Raw genomic sequence first — 18,363 nt, 5'->3', positions numbered from 1 at the left:
CCAAGGACTCAGAAATGAGAATCAAGGAAAAGAAAGGCCAACCAAGGAGACATACAGGAAGGAGCAATTTAGTCTCAAAGAGGAGGGGAGAGAGAAAAAAAAGGGCACTCCTGCTCTCTCAGCTCGTTCCTTCTCTGCCTTGCTGTGACCATTTGTTTACTTCCAGCTCTCAGCCATTGGCCTTCTTCACCCCCCAGTGCTAACCAACAACGTGGTCTGTGGGCCAGACAGCAACACTGAAGCAAGATGGCGACCATTAAGGTTTCGAATTGATCCAGCTTCTGTCCCAGAATCAGGATAAAAGCAATAAAATATTTATAAGAAAATAATGGTTCAACTATTCCCTTAAAACATCTCGCTTGTGTCACCTAGGAATTTTACACTGAATAGCAGCATTAAGTCTTTCTCCCATTGGCTGAAGAGCCACCAAGAGGTTTAGTGACCACAGTGCAGATTCACTTAACCTGACTTCAAATATTCAGTTCCTTGTTCCCCAAAGCACTTCTTTTATCAGGAAGTGGGCTGCCATTTTGGATCTGGAAGAGGCTGGTATGTATGTGGCTTAAGCCCCAAGGAAGGCACAGTTTGCAAAAGGCGACACACACTAGCAATTACCCCTAAAATGTGGGTGAACAAATGGATTTAGGCAGCATTATAAGCAGGGATCCAAGAATGTTTTAGAGAATAACCACTGTACACACACAGCCAAAAATAAAACCATCAGTTTGATTTACTCCTTGGAGTGCCTCCTAGAAAGAAGTTGGATATCAGTGTTGGTACCACAAATTCCCCACTAAAAAGGCAGCTGGAAACACAGAGAGACTAATGGGGCCAGGATCACATGGCGGAGATCAAGGTAAGTGCGGGGTGTTAGGAGGGCCATGAGGTCAGAGGGAAGAAAACAAAGAGGACTTCCAGTAAGAGGTGATACCTAGGCTAAGTCATGAAGGATGATCAGCAGGTGGCAGGTCGGCAGGAGTGAGAAAACTAAAGTCTCCTGGAAGTAAATGACAACAATTGTATTTGGGAAGCAATGGTTGTGGGTGGCTCCCTTGCCCCCTTTAACCCTTTTATATTCCATTGTTTCTTTAAAGAGTATGTGTCACTTTCACAACAATTTAAACTGGACAAATAAATAAATAACTATTTCAAAGGCTTTGAAGAGGTTTCATGCCTGTGTCGTGATCATGGGAATGGCAACACTCTCCCCTGGCTCCTGCAGCCCCTCACCATGGCTGGTGTAGATAAGTGGTTAGAGGCAAATCCTTTCTTTTCCCTCATTGCTATGAGTTCAGAACATTAGTACTGGCCTGATTTTGATACAGAGATTCTGGGTACTGGGGGGCACCAAGATGGGCTCAAACATACCAACAATCTTGAAGATGGTGCAGGACCAGGCAATGCTTCCTCCTGTTATACACGAGGTCGCCAGGAGTTGGAGACAACTTGACCCCAGCACCAACTCAGGGCCAGGATGTTAGGTGTCTCGGCCCACCTGGCTGTCCCAAGACCAAGTCAGGTGCACTGCATGGGAGCCTTGAAAAACAATATGGAAGGAAGCTCACTGATACCCCTGCACCCTACCACCAACACACACACACACACACACACACACACACACATTCCTCTCTGAATGAGTGTCCTAACCTTGTTATGGGCTCTGGGTTGTTAGGCTGAGGGAGACAAGGGATGGAGGTAGAAGAAAGTTGAGCAAGAGATGATAATGTGAGAAGGGATGCCATATCGATCTGAGCTAGGCTCCAGACTTCACACCGTCTGCTCCCCTGATGCCAGCAGGCACCTTGGAGCCAGGAGCATTCCCCAGGACTCTGCACACCAGGCCTTTCTCTGCCTCCCCTCTCATACCATCCAGCACAACCCAAGGAGAGAGCACCCTGGAGACTACACATTACCAATTCCAACCTTGACTTTTGGTTTCCCCAGCCTTGACTGGGATGATCTGCTCACCTTCATAAATCTAGGCCACACAGGGGCCATATCCAGTCCCTGGTTTCCACTGAGAAGGGCTGGGGTTTCTAGCTGCCATTGGGTTGGCCCCTGACTCGTGGCAATCCCATGCACAGTGGAATGAAATGCTGACCCATCCAGCACCATCCCCATAACTGGTTGCAGATCAGACCACTGTTGATCCATAGAGTCCTGATTGGCTGATTTTTGGACCTAGGTCACCTCACCTTTCTTCCCGGTCTTACTCTGGAAGCTCCACTAAAGCCTGTCTATTCTCATAGCAGCAGGCAAGACTCCACTGACTTGTGTCCGGGATTTGAACCTGGGTCTCCCATGTGGAAGGTGAGAGTTCTACCACTGAACAACCTGGGTTTTCCAGTAGAACATAAACACAGGGAGCCAAGAGCCCTAACTGCCTTGGCTTACACAACCCCAACCTCAACTCACTTTCTAGAGTCCCAGCCCCTTCTAGGACCACCCTGGGTCTGAGATCCTGCCCAGCCCCACCCACCTTCCCTCTTCTCCAGCTCTACATTTCCCCAGCCAGGGCACTGAGTCCTGATCTCAGACACTTTCCTGGAAAAGCCAGCAGTGGCCAGGCTTGGCACTCCCTGGTTCTCCAAGTTTCCATCCACAACGCAGCTCTCGGAAATCCTCTCATTCGGTGCCAGGACAGGATCAAGGGTAAATTTCTCACAATAATAACCACCGTGACTATCATTTATGTGGGGCTTTGTAGCCTCCAGTCCTTCACTTGGACTTGATCTTACTTAATATTCACACAGCTTCCTTTTCAGCTCCATCTTATGGGTGGAGAAACTAAGGCCCAGAGAGGCAAAGCCACTGGCACAAGGTCACACAGTGGGTTAGTGGCAAAGCCAGGGCTGGAGCCTAGAGCTATCTATTTACATGTCCCTACCACCCTTGGTCAGTGAAAAAGTGGAAGACCCTCAATGAGATGGGTTAACCCAGTGACTACAATGACGGGCTCAAGCATAACAATGATTATAAGCTTGGTACAGAACTGGGCAGTGTTTTGTACAGTTGTACATAAGGTTGCCATGAGTCAGAGCCAACTCAACAGCACCTAACAACAACAACACACCTTGGGCTCTCTCTGTGGTGAAATAGTGTTTAAATACAGAAGGGGCAGAGAAACAAGGCCGCGGGCTCAGGAGCTGGCTCTCAGGAATGGGGCCAAGATTCCTTCGAGTTAATACACGTCAGCTCACATGGCTGACCTCATAAATATCATTAGATCCTGCAGCCTTCACCCAGCCCTCCGGGGACCTGGACACAAGGAACTCTGTATCTTGTTCCTGGCCGCACCAGGTGGAAATAGTGTGAACTAACGAAATCTCTCCAGCAAAGCTAACAGCTGAATGCTCATCTCCTGGCAGACGGCAGCCCCAAGAGACTGCTGACCCACACAGCGGCCTCCTCCCTCCACCAGCTGCGAGGCTAGGGTGGGACGTAGGAGCGCTTTGGACAATGGATGGAGGCAGCAGACCAGGCTGTGGTCCTGGATAGCTTTGTGACCTTGGGCAAGGGACTTGAGGTCTCTGAACTTGATATTTCTTCTTCTGTAAAAATGGTATAATGGGGCCCACTTCAGGGGCTATGAATAAAAATCAGTAACGTTCATGTGGAAGAGTCTAGCTGGAGACAGGTACTGTATCAGGAGTCCAGGAGATAGAATGGGGGTTAATGTGGGATGTGACATCCACCCATCTACCCATGTGCCTGATGTCTGTTCAGGGTACAGCACTTAAAGCTGGAGGACAGTCCCAGTGGACACTGCTACTGCCTTCAAGTAGAGGCCTCAGGGGCTGAGCCTGATGTGCTGGTTAGGTCATAAGGGGTGGAATAGGGATCTAAGCCAAGAAAGACAACTTTGGGTGCCCAGAGTGAATTATTCTCTAGCAGTGTGATTCTGCTACTGCCAAATGTGGTGGTGAAGTTTGTGTGTCAACTTGGCTAGGCTTGGTTGGGTGGGTGGGCAGCTGAATGTAATTATTCCTCACGGTGAGATTGGTAATCAACTCCACGGTGGAATCTATTGAAGCCGCTGGGTAGCTGCTTTGGGCATGTGGTCTGCTTCCTGTACATAAGAAACAGCCTTGGGAATGGTGTCTAGCTTATGGCATGCTGCATGTAGCAGTATCGTTGTTCAGTAGCCTGCCATGTTCTGCCAACCTTGGGACTTTAAATGGACTTGAATTAATGGGCCCCCACGTGGTTTGGTAACATCGCGACTGTGGTTTTTTACTTGTCAACCTTGGGCTTGTCAGTCTCAGCAGCCAGCAGCTGTCTGAGTGAAGATAAGCCTCTAGCTTCCGTGGGCTGGGAGCAGGAGGCAGAGCTGGACCCCAAGGTTGAGGGGCTTTCACCCAGCCTCTAGAGCCTGGCACTTTGAACTTGGACTTAAAGCCTCCAAACTATAAGAGAAGAAACTCCTGTTTCTTTAAGCCATTCCATTTGTGGTATATTCCTGCCAGAGGGGCACTAGGTAACCAAAGCACCAAGCTAACCAGAGACTTAGGGCCTGGCACTCCTGGGCACCCCCAGAAACCCATGTCAATGGCCAGTGTTCATTGTTCATGGGCTTTGGCTGCTCAGAATCCCTTCCCTTGCTGTCCAGTGACAGTTCCCCAACCAGGCAGTTCCGGGAGTGTTGACACTCCACCCCCACCCCCAGTTCAAAGAGTGGCTTGTGACCCAGACCTGGCCAATCAACCCATGCACTACTCTTGCGATTGACACAGTCTGGTTCAGGGATGGACATAACATCAAACAGAGCTCATCATAGCCAGTGAAGCTCAACTCTGGGTCAGTGATTGAGTTCTCGGGATGGTAGCCTTCCTTTTCCCCACCAGGATTAAACCTGAAAGTTTATAGCACTGCAGGGAACAGCCATCTTGTAACCCTCAGGGGACAACCAGTCTGAGAAGGTGGTCAAGGCAGCAGAAGCTATTGCTGAGAAATAGAGAAACAGGGGTCTCATGACAGCATTCAGGCCCTGGATCAAGCCACACCTGAGCCCTCCAAGGCTTTCAGTTCCATGAATCAGTAAATTCTCCTTTTGTCTTAAGCCAGCCTGAGTCAGGATTTCTATCACTTGCAGTCTAAACAGGTCTGACAGATAAACCCATTTCTGACATCAGACCCCTTGTAAAACCAATTAATAAAGTGACGGCTACTAAATTAGCACAGATTCAGAGAAAAGGATGATGTTTCAAGACATTCTACTCAGGCTTTAGGACATCCTTATTCTACTTCAAGTATTGTAGGTAAAAAAAGAAAAAAAAGTTTCAGACTTAGAAAGGCCTGAGTTAAATCCCAGCTCTACTACTTACTGTGTGATCTTGAGTACATCATAAACCTCTCTGACATTGTATTTCTTCAAACCTCTAAGAGCTATAAAACAAAAACAAACAAACAAAAAACATTGCTGTTGAGTCAATCCCAACTCACAGTGATCCTATAGGACAGGGAAGAACTGCTCCATAGGTTCTCCAAGGCTGTAATCTTTATGGGAGCAGACTGCCACATCTTTCTCCCATGGAGCAGCTGGTGGGTTCAAACCACTGACCTTCCAGTTAGCAGCTCAGTGCTTAACCACTGTGCACCAGGGCTGAGGGTGGAACAAGATAATTTCCATAAGTAGTAGGCCCACATTAGGCACTCAATAAATACAAAACCAAAAAACACAAACTTACTGCCATTGAGTCAATTTTGATTCACAGTAACCCCTCATTTCCACAGTATGGTTCAGACCATCTAGATCTGTCTAATTGCAGGTACACAAAGAAGACATATGGGGACAGAGAAAACATTCTGGTTTCTAAGAATTTACTCATTAGGAGTCCTGCCCCTAATGTCCACCTTATTAAGAAGCAGGAAAGTAGAGTGGAAAGGACAAAGTGTGTTGGAGCCAGAGAGACCTGAGTTTAAATTCTACCTCTGCTCTGTGACCTTAGGCAAGTCACCTAACCTTTCTGAGCCTTGTTCTCTCATCAGTAAAATGGGGAAGGCAACACGTATCTTGTAGAGGGACTACAAGGACAAAAGAGTAATGCTGTGTGCACAGTACCCAGCACAGTGTTCAACAAACGTGTGTGGTCCTTTTCCCAGCCCATAGCCAAGGATCTTTGTCAAGGGTTGGTCCCAACACTCTGTCCTTTTCCTCTGAGCCCAGTCATCCTCCATGGCCTTCCTGCTAATCATCAACCCTTCCTCATAATCATCAACCCTGACCACACTCTGGAATCCAGACCTTCTGGGCATCTCCAGGGTGACTGTGGTAGTTAAGTTTCTGTGTCAACTTAGCTAGGCCTAGTTGAATGGTTGGGCAGCTGGATGTAGTATTCCCCATGATGAGACTGGCAATCAACTCCATGGTGGAATCTACTGTGAGCAGCTGAGTAGCTGCCATAGGGATGTGGTCTGCTTCCTGTATTTAAGGAGAAGCCTTGGGGAATGGTCTCTAGCTTAGGGCATGCTTGGACCCTGCACGTAGCCGTGTCGTTGTTCAGCAGCCTGCCATGCTCTGCCGACCTTGGGACTTACAATGGACTTGAATGAATGGCCTGCAGTGTGGTTTGGTACCATTGAGACTGTGCCATTTTATGTCGACCTTGGGCTTATTAGCCTCAGCAGCCAGTAGCTGTCTGAGTGAAGAGATACCTCTAGCTTCAGTGGGCAGGGAGCAAGGGGCAGAGCTGAAGCCCAAGGTCAAAGGGCTTTCACATAGCCCCTAGAGCCTGGCACTTTGAACTTGGACTTAAAGCCTCCAAAATAGTAAGAGAATAAACTCCTGTTTGTTCAACCATCCCATTGGTGGGATGTTCCTGTCAGAGCGGCACTAGGGAACGAGGACGGTGACCGTGGGCATCCCCAACCCAACTCAAGGCCCTGGTTCCTCCACTGCTGGCTGTGTGACTTGGGACAAGTCACCCTGGCCTTGGTTCCTGCATGTGTCAAATGAGCAGCTTGCAGTAGATAACTACAGAAACTGCCCCAGCCATAATACCCTAGGGTTCTCAATTCCAGTGAGTCACCTCTCCAGTGAGGTCCCACCTCCTCCCAAGACTCATCAGCTTCAAACAGTACTACCATTCTCCAGCGAACCCAGGCTTGAAAATGTAGAGGCAACTTGGATCTGTTCCAGTTGGATTTGCCCCCATGTCTAGGAGCCCTTCCCTAGGACATACTCCCCATCCACACACTCCTATCTGTTTCCACTACCATAATCCTAGTCTTGGCCCAACACTGAACATCTGGGCTACAGCTCCATCCTCCCACACCCAGCCCACCTCTTTGCTCTTTTCATCCATGGAGCCAATGGACAATAGAAAACCAGAGTGTCTCCCTCCCAGCAGCATCCTTTGCATGGAACCATCACGTCATCATCAAGAACTAAAATCCAATGTTGACACTATTAGCATCCTGGAGATCTTTTAACATGAGTGAGGTGGTGAGAGGGGACCTTTCCTCTTGTTCATACTGAGTACTCAATAAATACTTGTTGAATTCATTCATTCCTTCATGCTTTTCAAAGCATATCCATTGTACCATCATCTCCAGTCTAAGACAGACATCAGATATCAGGCAAATCTCATGAAAGTTATGGCCCTCTGCTCCATGAAAGCGCACTTGCATGGGACATTTTGCCTATGACTTTAGGGGGTTCATAGTCCTCCAAGCCAGAGAGAGCTGGCCATGATCATGCTTGTTTTATAGATGGGGAGACTGAGATACAAAGATAGGAAGAGACTTGTCAGAGAACACTAAGAACACACCTCTCTGCCAAGTGCAAGATCATCTTATCATCAAAGTGCTGGGGCCACTGCCAGCTCCAACACCTCCCAGGATCGTGGCTTTGAGCAAAAAGTCACAAAACATCTTTGTGCCTTGGTGTGCTCATCTGCACAGAGCGACCGTGCCTGCAGTGCAGTACCATAGGGAAAAATCACAGGTGTTCAGGAACTTAGCCCAGCCACATGCCTGGAAGACATGTCCTGTTCTGGTCCCTTCTGTGCCTTTTTTCTTCCTTTCCCTGCAGGAGTCTGGAGAATGGAAAGGTTGCTGCCATCTGAGGTGGTCATGGAAGACTTCATGGAGGAGGTGAGACTTGCCTGGGACTCAGTTTGGGGTGTTAGAGGAAGGCAGGGGCCAAGAGTTATAAATAGGCCTGGCTCCACCGGCTCAGGGAGGGTGAATGTGATACAGTCAACCCAGCACCATGGTTGGGGAGTACCCGACACCGGAAGGGGAGGGGGCCAGGGGCTGGGGGGAGTGCCACCTCCCAAAATAGCCAGAGGAGAAGCCTATATAGGTGGCCATCCCACCGCCACATTCACTTCCCTACAAGACTGCCACCAGCCTAGTCTTTCAGTGCAGGCTCTGGTCCTCGACCCCCACCCAGGTGAGTGGTAGCTCCTGAGCTGGAGGAGGCTGGAGGGATGCAGCAGAGAGGGGGCCAGCTGGAAGGGACAGCATCTCCCCCTTCTCTGGCACCAGGGGGTGGGTGGAGAGGTGAGACTATGACTCCTGGGTTCTTTCCCCATTCTGCCTCCTGGGGGACCTAGGCCAATCCCTCCCCTGTCTGGGCTTCAGTCCCCCACCTGAAGAATGAAAGGGGGCCCTTGAGTGGGCAGAGGAGGCAGGAGGGTATGTAGAGGATGGATGGGCTGACCAACGTCATGGGCAGAGCTGAAAGGGAATTGGCTGATGCTATGGCCGGTGGAACCTGGCCCAGAGAGGGTGTCCAGGTGGAAAGGAGGCCTCACCATAGGGAGAGATGGAGGATGGAGGGGAAGTGAATGGGTCCCTGTTGAGGCTCCAGTCTTCACCTAGGGTCTCAGTGTTTGGAGATGCTCCAGTAGCCCCTGTGGGGCTCAGGTAGGGCTGAGTACTGGGTACTGGCCTATGCCCAGGTATAGGGGAGGGCCACCAGGGCAGTTAGTGAATGTGACTTAGCAGATCTGGCTTTTCCTGCTTGGTCACTGCCTCACTGTGTGCCTTGACGCCACTCACTGACTCTCTCCACCCTCAGTTTTGCCACCAGGACAGCATAATGGTCCTTCAGCTGAGAAAACAGATTCTCCAAGTAGGGTCCTGGGTCAGCTGAAGTTGGGGGCTGATAGACATCACAGAAGCCCTGAAGGTCCAAGGTAGCAGCCCAGCTGGGGGCAGTAGCAGAGATGGTGGGGACAAGCAGGGACCACACTGGCTGAGGGGTCCAGGGGAAGCCTTGTGCCAAGGGATATCAGGTCGGGAGCTTCAGCCTTGGTGCCTTCTCAGCCAACGGAGCTGTGGCCTGAAGGAGCTGACTCACAGGGAGCAGACAGCAGGAGCCAGCCGCTTCCTTAGGTTTCCAAGCAGGGGAGATGGTGTTGACAAGGAGTACAAGGGAACCTGAGCCACTGGCAGCTGGGCAGCCCTCCCCCCATCCCAGGCCACCGTCACCAAGAGCCACCGCAGCCCCAAGCCCTCCTCATCTAGGATCCTTTAGATTGGAACCTCCAAGTCCCACCAGAAGGGACCACCACTACCATCCAACACTACAGAAGTGAAGACAAAGCCCAAAGAGGAGGAGAGGTCACAACCCAAGGTCACACAGGAGTTAGTGCAGCCCCAGATCTGGAACCCAGACCTCCTGCCTGCCTCCAGTGCTCTCCTGACCTGCAGGCAGCTGGTGGCAGCCTGGATTCTTGAGATACCATGGGAAAGGATGCAACCGGTCTCTGGTAGCATCCAATTAGGGAGTGTCACATTCCCCAGAGATGAAGTTGGGAACGCAAAACCAGCTGAAGGTTGTCTAGAAAGTGTGGCCCCCAGGTGCCACCCTTCCACCATACCTACATGGGACTCCTGGTCTCCTACTGGGGGGGGGGTGCGTAGAGATCCCAAGTGTCCTCCTCCACTCTGTCCTCCCCCTAAAAGCTTCTGGAGGAAGGGGAGAGGCTGGACCAGGGACTGTGGACAAGGAGACCCAGGTCTGAGAAAGGTGCTTTGAAAAGTCAGGCTAGAAAAGCAAAACAATGAGCAAGTTTGAGAACGCACATCCCCGGCAGATGTGGAATGTTGCGCGCAAAGGGCCCGGGCAGCACCTGCCTGTCCCTGCCACCCACCCCCTCGCGGCGTCCTTGGGTCAGGTTTCGCGACCTCAGCGCTCCGATTTTGCAGCATAAATTTGCATCCAGGAGCCGAGGTTGAGGTAGGAGCGGCGAGAGAGAGGGAGCAGAGCGAGCCGAGGGGCCACACACACGGGTTCAGTAGCCTCCCGAAGCAGCCTTCTGAGGTGCACGGACCTGAGCCCCTGCGCTGCGCCAAGCCCGCGCCTCCTGCGTGTCCTTGACGGCTGGCGAACCTCGCCAGACCAGGCTGGGAGAGCACTCGCCCCCTAAATTCCAGAGGTTGCCCCTTGCCCTTCCTCCCCTGTCCGCATCCCCGGGGATCCCGTGGACCCCGACGGGGTGCGGTGGGGAGGAACAGGAACGGACGCGCCCGTCTGGGGCCCGCGCGGCTCGGTGGCGCGGCTGCACTGAGCCGCTCTGGCCGCGCGCCGAGCCCGGCGCCCCCTGGCGCTGTGCCAGGCCGGCGGACGTGCGCCTGGCGTGCAGCACTGCAGCGTTGGTCATATGAGCAGAAATGATGAGAAAAGCACTTTTTAATCTTTTCGCACTTGCTCTGCCCGCTTAAACAGTTGCAGGATGTCGATGACAGACTTGCTCAACGCTGAGGACATCAAGAAGGCAGTGGGGGCCTTTGCCGGTGAGCAGCGCGCTCCCCTGCGCATTCCCTCCCCTGATCCTCAGCCCTAGCCCCTGCCCCCCACGGGTCCCGAGGCGAGCCAGTCCTCTCAGCTCTTCTGCCCAAGCAGCCCTCAGGGCGCCGGGGGCGGGGGTCCTCGCCATCTACCAAACTCCGTCTCGGCTGAACTTGACGCAGGCAGCGGGCGGGGAGGCTGGGTGTCCTGCCCGAGAGACAGAAACTTGCTGGCGCTGAGGGCCGATGGCCGCACGCGGCGAGGTCTCAATGGTCCCGGATCAAGGGCGAAGACCAGGGTGGGAGGCCGGACCCCTGAGGTCTCAGTGCGAGCTCGAGGCTTCTCTCACTGCTCACGGAGGGGCTGCGAGCGCACACGCCTTCTCGCCCCTTTCCTTGATCCGGGTTCTGCACAGGGGTCTTCCCACTCGGGGGTGGCCCTTTCTGGCCCTTCGTCTGTCCGAGCCCCTCCCCGGAGCTCAGCGTCCCTCACCTCCAGCGGCCCTGCAAGTGAGGTGACCTTCCCTCCCGGAGCGGGCGCTCTGCTCTGACCGGTCTTGCGTGGAGCATCCTCAATGCTTCCAACTTCCAGCCCAGCCGCGGGAGGGAGGGAAGTGCACAGCGTCACCTCTCCGAGCCACCCCGGACTTTAGCGTGTGGCTGCATCCTCCCCAGTCACCAGATGGGGAAACTAAGGCTCAGAGAGGGCGAGGGACTTACCCAAGGTCACCAGATGTGGCAGAAGGGGATTAGAACTGGGGTCCCCACTGCACCTCCAGGACGTGGAGCCCCACCAGAGGGTCAGAAGTGAAGGGAGCAACTTTTTTTCCCGCCAGCCCTGGGCAAAGGACAGGAGGAACTGAACTCTCAGTAGGGAACCCTGTACCCCCGCCCAGTTACCTGGTTTGTACCCTGTCTGGGATGTTCTGAGAAAGAAACTTAAGACAGAAGACTGGCTGTTGTTGTTGTTTGCTGTGGAGTCGGCCCTGACTCATAGCGACCCCTCCTTGGGTTTCCGAGGCAGTATCACTACGGAAGTAGGATTGCCCAACCTTCCTTCCGAGGAGTGGCTGGTGGGTTTGAACCGCCAGCCTTCTGGTGAGCCGTCAAGTGCCTTAGGCACTGTGCAGAGGGCTCTCATTTCCTTTCTGCTTGGGGTCCCCTTTCCGGGGCTCAGAGAAACTGGGAGCCACACTGCAGAGCAGGTGATGACAGACACTGCCTGAATCACCTTGCTGCCTCTGAGGGAAGACTTGACTGGGACCCTCAGGAGCCGTCCAGCCCTGCCGCACCCCCACAAAACTGACTTCTGGGTCTCTCATCCTGCCCCCCTGCACGGTGACCTTGAGAGGAAAAGTGTCCTTCCTGTGCCCGTTTTCCTGGCAACACCGTCTGTGGCCAAGAAGCAGGATGGGCCCTCCTCCTCACCCCTCTACATGCTGTGGCCATCACTCACACCGCCCTTGGGCCCCCTGCCCACTCCCGCTCAGCCACCACCCTGTCTCAGAAGCAAGGTTCTCATGGGGAGAAATGTCTTGCTTGGGTTCCATGGTGAGTTTCCTCTACAGGAAGTCCCCCTGCCCCTTTGTCTCCATCTCTCCATCACCATGGCAGGGTGCTGTGCACAGGGGTGGGCAGGTTTGGGAGCCAGCAAGACTGGGGTGCCAGTCCACCTCTTCCCACTCTAGCTGTGTGACCTAGGCAAAGCAACCTCTGCTTGCCTGGGCTTCTCAGCCCTCAGGTGGAGCCTCACCCCTCCACCCCCCACATGCCCCACACCCCCGGCTGGCAGGTGGGAGTCAGCCAACCAATTCTGTGCCTCCCTCATTCTTCCCTCCTGCCTCTGCTGTGGCTTCATGTTAACCCTCTCCTCCCCCCTGCAGCTGTTGACTCCTTCGACTACAAAAAGTTCTTCCAAATGGTTGGCCTGAAGAAAAAGACCCCGGATGACGTGAAGAAGGTGTTCCACATTCTGGACAAAGACAAGAGTGGCTTCATTGAGGAGGAAGAGCTGGGGTACGCTGAGGCCCCCAGGGGGCATGCTGGGCAGAGGCTCCAGGAGAGGGGTGGGGGCTGAGACTCTTGCTTCTAGCTCCCACCAGCCCTGGCCTTGCCCCACTTCAGTCTGCATGCTCCGCAGAAAATAGCTGTGCATAACCGCAGGGAGCAGGCCCGGGGAGCCAGGAGAGAAACACTCCCAGGGCTGAAGGACTTCCGGAAAAAATAAAACCCTCAGCAGAAAGCACCACTAACTAGGTTAAATTATAGCCACTTAATACTGCTAATGGAATGCTGTGCCTTAATAATTTAATACAAATGAAAAGGCCCTTTATCTTGCTGCCTAATGCCATGAGTGAGGCAGGGGACGGTGGCTTTAGCGTTTCATTGATTCTCATTTGTCTAGAGGCACCACCCACCGTGCTGCAGACCCCTGCTTCTGTACTAGGGCAGCTAGAGCTGGTTCAGGGCAAGTCAGAGGTGCAGAGCCCGCGTTGGGGCTTCAGGAATCTTTGGAACAAAGCGGAAGAGGAGAAGGCTGTGACTAGGAAAGTGCCAAACTGCATCAGCCCAGAGACCTCCCGTCCGTCACCTCCCTCCATCACCCTGGCCCACATCTGCCTGCCCCGCTGGCTCCGATGTCACCCTCCAGCCACAGCTGCCTTGGATTTTGTTATAAGGAAGAGGGAGAGGGTGTGGAGAGGGGCTTTTCAAGTGGGACCCTCCCCATCCATCTTGGCTCTCCCCTAAACCTTCCCACGAGGGTTCTACATATCTGTACTTTCTCCACCCAACCATGCCAGCACATACGTGCACACACACGCATGTGCACATGCACATACATGCAGGCTAACTTCTACTTGTGCTGCTGTAGGCATCACCTTCTCCAGGAAGCCTCCCCGGATCCCCCCGGATCCTCCCCTTCCCTGGGGAGGAGGGATACATTCTCTTCGCTTCCCTCTCTGCTTCCTGTCACTGTACACAACACACTGTGTGTTCTTCCCTCCCATCCTTGATTTCCTCCCCATCTTTTCAAGTGGCTCCCTAAGATTATCTCTGTGTCCCTAGTATCCAGACTGGGCCTGGGCACTTAATGCAGGTTGAATAAACAAACAAATGTGTGTATTAAAGTGAGGTGGACGCTGGTTGAGGCCAGCCTGCCCTTTCTGCACACTCAGCCATGAAGGCACAGCCCACACCAGGCTACCTGGCCTGGCACAGCTGCGTGCATGGACACTGTGCTGTCTGTCCCAGCTGCACGCGTCCCCTGTACAGATGCCAGCCCACCAGCCACCTGGTGCTCCTACAAGCTTACCTTGCCTGACTTCCTCCCCGCTCTCTCCCTTTCCTCCCCCAGATTCATCCTAAAGGGCTTCTCCTCAGATGCCAGAGACCTGTCTGCTCAAGAAACCAAGAAGCTGATGGCTGCCGGAGACAAGGATGGGGACGGCAAGATTGGGGCCGAAGGTGGGTCACTGTGACGAGAGCCTGGCAAAGTGTGCATCATGGGATGCTGAGATGCTAAAGGCATGAGGCTATACTGGTTGCAGTGAATAGGAAGACGGGGTTCCTTCACACCCCAAGCTTAGAAAAAAGAGGGGCAATCCATTAGGGCTAGAAGCTCAGTCACATGAGCCAGGCAAAGAAAAACTGGGATATTCTGCTCAATTTGAAGAACCCAAATGAAATCAATTCTCTTTTCCCCACTGGGCAGAGAAGCCAAGAGAAATTGGGATTTTTACAGAACTCTGCCTGTAGTTCCGTTCTGGTCCCTGCTCTGCCCAACCTTGCTGTGTGACCTTGGGCAGTCTCTCCCTTCTCTAGGCCCCAGTCTCCCATCTGTAACCCAAGGAGATGAGGCCAACTGATCCCCAGGGACCCTTGGGTGCTCACATTCTCAGATTCCAAGGATGGAAATTCCTTATCTCCTCCTCTCCTCCACATACTTGCCCTGGTCTACTGTAACCGCCAGTCTGAGAAACTTGTTTGGCTTCATTCAGACTTATCGTTCCAGCCTTGTAGGAGAGCCAGGGAAAATAGCCAGCCCAGAGTCAGCTGGGAATCAGGAAAAGGAATATCTGGCCTTGCCTTTCTTCTCCAGCTTTGATTTAGCACAGGCAAGGGACTGGCAGGCCCCTGCCACACTCCTTCTGCATTCAGATCCAACTAGCAGTCACAGGACACATTTTAGCCCTGTGTTTTCACGGCCTCTCTCTCCTGGACATCACAGCATCTGTGGGACATATCTCTGTTTTGCAGATGTGCAAACTGAGGCTCAAAGAGCTAGGACGTAAGTGGGATTTAGAAGCAAGTCTGAATAACTTCAGACCAGTCCTCTTGCCATTGTGCTATGCTGTGTTCACTTTTGCATATGTAGATGCATGGGCTTGGCTTGGGCTGTCCAGGTTCAAATCTCAGCTCTGCTGCTTTCTAGTCATGTGACCTCAGACAATTCAAGTAACTGCTCTAGGTATCAGTTTCCTCATCTATGAACAGAAGGTATTGATAGTTTGTATCTCATTAGGGTATCTTGAGGATAAGATGTGTTAATATGTGAAGTGTCTGGCACATAAAATACAAAACCAAACCCACTGCTATCCTGTTGATTCTGACTCATAGTGCCCCTTTAGGACAGAATAGATTTGCTCTCATAGGGTTTCCAAGGCTTTAATCTTTAAGGAGCTCTGGTGGTGCAGTGCCTAAAGCATTTGACTGCTAACCAAAGAGTTGGCGATTCAACTCTACCAGCCACTCCCTGGAAGGAAGATGGGGCAATCTACTTGCCTCTATGAGTCAGAATTGACTTCATGGCAGTGAGTTTGGTTTTTGTTTAAATCTTCACAGAAGCAGACTGCCTCATCTTTCTCGCATGGAGTGGCTAGTGGGTTTAAACTACTGACATTTGGGTTAGCAGCCAAATGCTTTAACCACTGAGCCACAAGAGCTCCCTTCTTGCACATAGTAAGTGCTATATAACTGTTTGTTAACTAATTTTTTTTTAAAAAACTAGGGGCTGGTTTACATTCATCTTTTATCCCCAGTATATAGCCAATACCTGACACAGAGCAGGTACTTACTTAACATCTCTTGCCTGGATGTGAATCCAGAACCCCCATGCCCTACTTCCCTCTCTGTCCCCATCAGCTGTGACCTTGGTCATGGCACCTCTTTACACCTAGGTTCCCTTGCTAGCAAATGGGGTTCTAACCTGAAAGTAGCTTGGACTCATTGTGGAAGTTAGGTGTCTATAGACACAAAATTGCTTTGGAAAAGGTACGAGGATTCTGCGAGCAGGAGGTGGGTTTATTAACATTTTATACCAGAGACAAGACTGGAACATGTCTAGCAAGGTCAGGTGCAGCAAGTCCCCAGCCTTCGATGCCAGCTGTCCTTCTTGTGGCTGGGAAGAGGTCACGCAGAGGGTGTCAGAGAGACTTTGGTGGCTGATCTTGGGTAATTTCCAGAGAATGACAGTTCCTCCCCCACACCCCATCCTCACCAAGCCACCTACCAGTCACCTCCTCCCCGGGCCCTGTTCCTCACTGTGACCTCAACCCAGGCCTCCTGGCCTGCCTCCCTGTTTTAACTTGCAGCCAATATGCCACAGCTCAGAAGGGCTGGGCAAGGCCTCCGTGGCCGGGTGCTCACCAACAACTGATGAAGCAAAAGCAGGCCAGGCTCTGGCCGGTTCCCTGCCTGCCTCGCTGCCACCCTCCCTGTCATGCTTGCATCTGTCAGCTAAACTCAGCTCCGTGCCCAGCAGCTCAGGAGAAGAAAAGATGAATCAGGCCCCACTCCTGGCACCACCCTTTCCCGGTTGGGTGACCCTGAGCCTCAGTTCCCTTGTCTGTGAACTGGGCGAGATAATAGATCTCTCACTTGGACTGTGAAGGATTCCATAATGTACATGCATGTGGAGTGCAGTACCTACGACACAGTAAAACCAAAAATCCAAACTCACTGCCATCGAGTCGATGCCAACTCAGAGTGACCCCCATTGGGTTTCCAAGGTAACAAATCTTTATGGAAGTAGATCGCCTCATCTTCCTTCCATGGAGCAGCTGGTGGGTTTGAACCACTCACCTTCTCATTAGCAGTCAGATGCCTTATCCACTACACCACCAGAGCACTCAATAAATGGAGACTGTGGTGCTATTTTTAGTTGGTCTGCACCTTGCTTCAAGTTCTGAGTACACACAGGTGTGAAAAATGGCATCCCAGGCAGAGGAAGAGGTGAGGCTGAGTCCTGTGCAGACGGAAAGGCAGCCTGGGCTTGGACAGACGGGGATGACCAGGCAAGGTGCTGGTACAAGCAAAGACCTGAAGGCTGAAAGTTCAGGGTATGTTTCAAAAAGAGCAAGAAGACTGGTTTGCTGGGAGCAGGAGTGGGGGAGAAAAGTATTCCCTGTAATGTGTGCCCCCCCCCTTGCTGTGCTCTGTGCAAGTATCACCTCACTGGACCTGAGGATGATAGTGGGTATAGGTGCAGATGCAGAAAGGGCAGTGCAGGGGTTCCAAGGTCACGTTGCCAGGAAGCGTCAGAGCCAGGAGTCAAACCCAGAGCTGCCTGGCCACAGGGTCCAGGCTCTGCCGACCAGAGCTGCCTCCCACTGGGGCTTTGAGGTCAGGGCAGAGCCAAGGTGCAGGGAGGGCATGACAGGGACAGACGGTGCAGGCTGTGCCTGGGGCACTCAGGCCCCACACAGCATCTCCCCATGCTCAACCCCCCAAACCCAGCCCATTCTCTAGAGGGAGATGGAAAGGGTGGGCGTGATGATGCCAACAGGCAGCCAGGCAGGAGGGAGAACCCCTTACGAGACCCCAGGAGGTGCTGTTTCAGACGCTCTACTCTTCCTAACTGCCAGTGCATCTCAGCCCTGCCCCCCAGCAGGGGGACACCTTCTGTTCTGAGTGTGACCTCTGACAAATCCCAAAACCTGTCTGACCTTCAGGTGCCTGGTCTATAAAATCAGGTCAGATCAGTAGCCAGTCGCTGGGGACCTTTCTAGCTGGGAATCCACAGATGTACAGTGGACAAACCTCGTGTAGTTGGAGGACCAACTTCATGCTTAGACTCAGCTCTGCAACCTTGAATAAGAATGACAGTAACATCTAACTTTGTGGAGCGCTCAGGAGCTCTGATAGCACAGTGGTTAAGGCATTTGGCTGCTAACCAAATGGTAAGCAGTTCAAACCCACCAGCTGCTCCACAGGAGAAAGATGAGACCTTCTGCTTCCGTAAAGATTTACAGCTTTGGAAACCCTATGGGGAAGTTCTGCTCTGTCCACTAGGGGTGCTGTGAGTCAGAATTGCCTCAACGGCAGTGAGTTTGTTAATTGGTTGGTTTCAAGGAGCACCTACTGTGTGCCAGGCACCGTGCTTAGCATTGCACTCATTTCATCTTCCTAACTACTCTTTGAGGTGGACACTACTGGTGCCCCATTTGAGAGATAAAGCCACTGAGGCACCTAGAGGCTAAGAGTTTGCCTCAAGTCCCACAGCTAGGAAGAGACAAAATCAAAATCTGAACTCAGGTTGGTCTGCCTCCAAAGCACGTGCCCTGTACTGCCACCATCATTCCTTCATTCAAGGCTTAGCAAGTATGTGACATAAAATAATACCAT

At 52.3% G+C, this 18,363-nt stretch overlaps 1 protein-coding gene across 1 annotated transcript; it reads left to right on the top strand.

The window, feature by feature from the left end:
- The first annotated feature begins 10,685 nt into the window (after positions 1 to 10,685).
- Positions 10,686 to 14,219, top strand: PVALB (parvalbumin). Its single transcript, XM_007941624.2, has 3 exons — positions 10,686 to 10,746; positions 12,624 to 12,756; positions 14,096 to 14,219. Exons 1-3 carry the CDS (start codon positions 10,686 to 10,688, stop codon positions 14,217 to 14,219), a joined length of 318 nt encoding a protein of 105 aa, XP_007939815.2.
- The last annotated feature ends 4,144 nt before the right edge of the window (positions 14,220 to 18,363 follow it).

Source organism: Orycteropus afer, unplaced genomic scaffold (genome assembly GCF_000298275.1).
Source record: "Orycteropus afer afer isolate SDZICR_OR568_19922 unplaced genomic scaffold, OryAfe1.0 scaffold00083, whole genome shotgun sequence".
Classification (NCBI taxonomy): Eukaryota; Metazoa; Chordata; class Mammalia; order Tubulidentata; family Orycteropodidae; genus Orycteropus; species Orycteropus afer.
The sequence above is the reverse complement of the archived record's forward strand: the minus strand, read 5'-3'. Positions and strand labels throughout refer to the sequence as shown.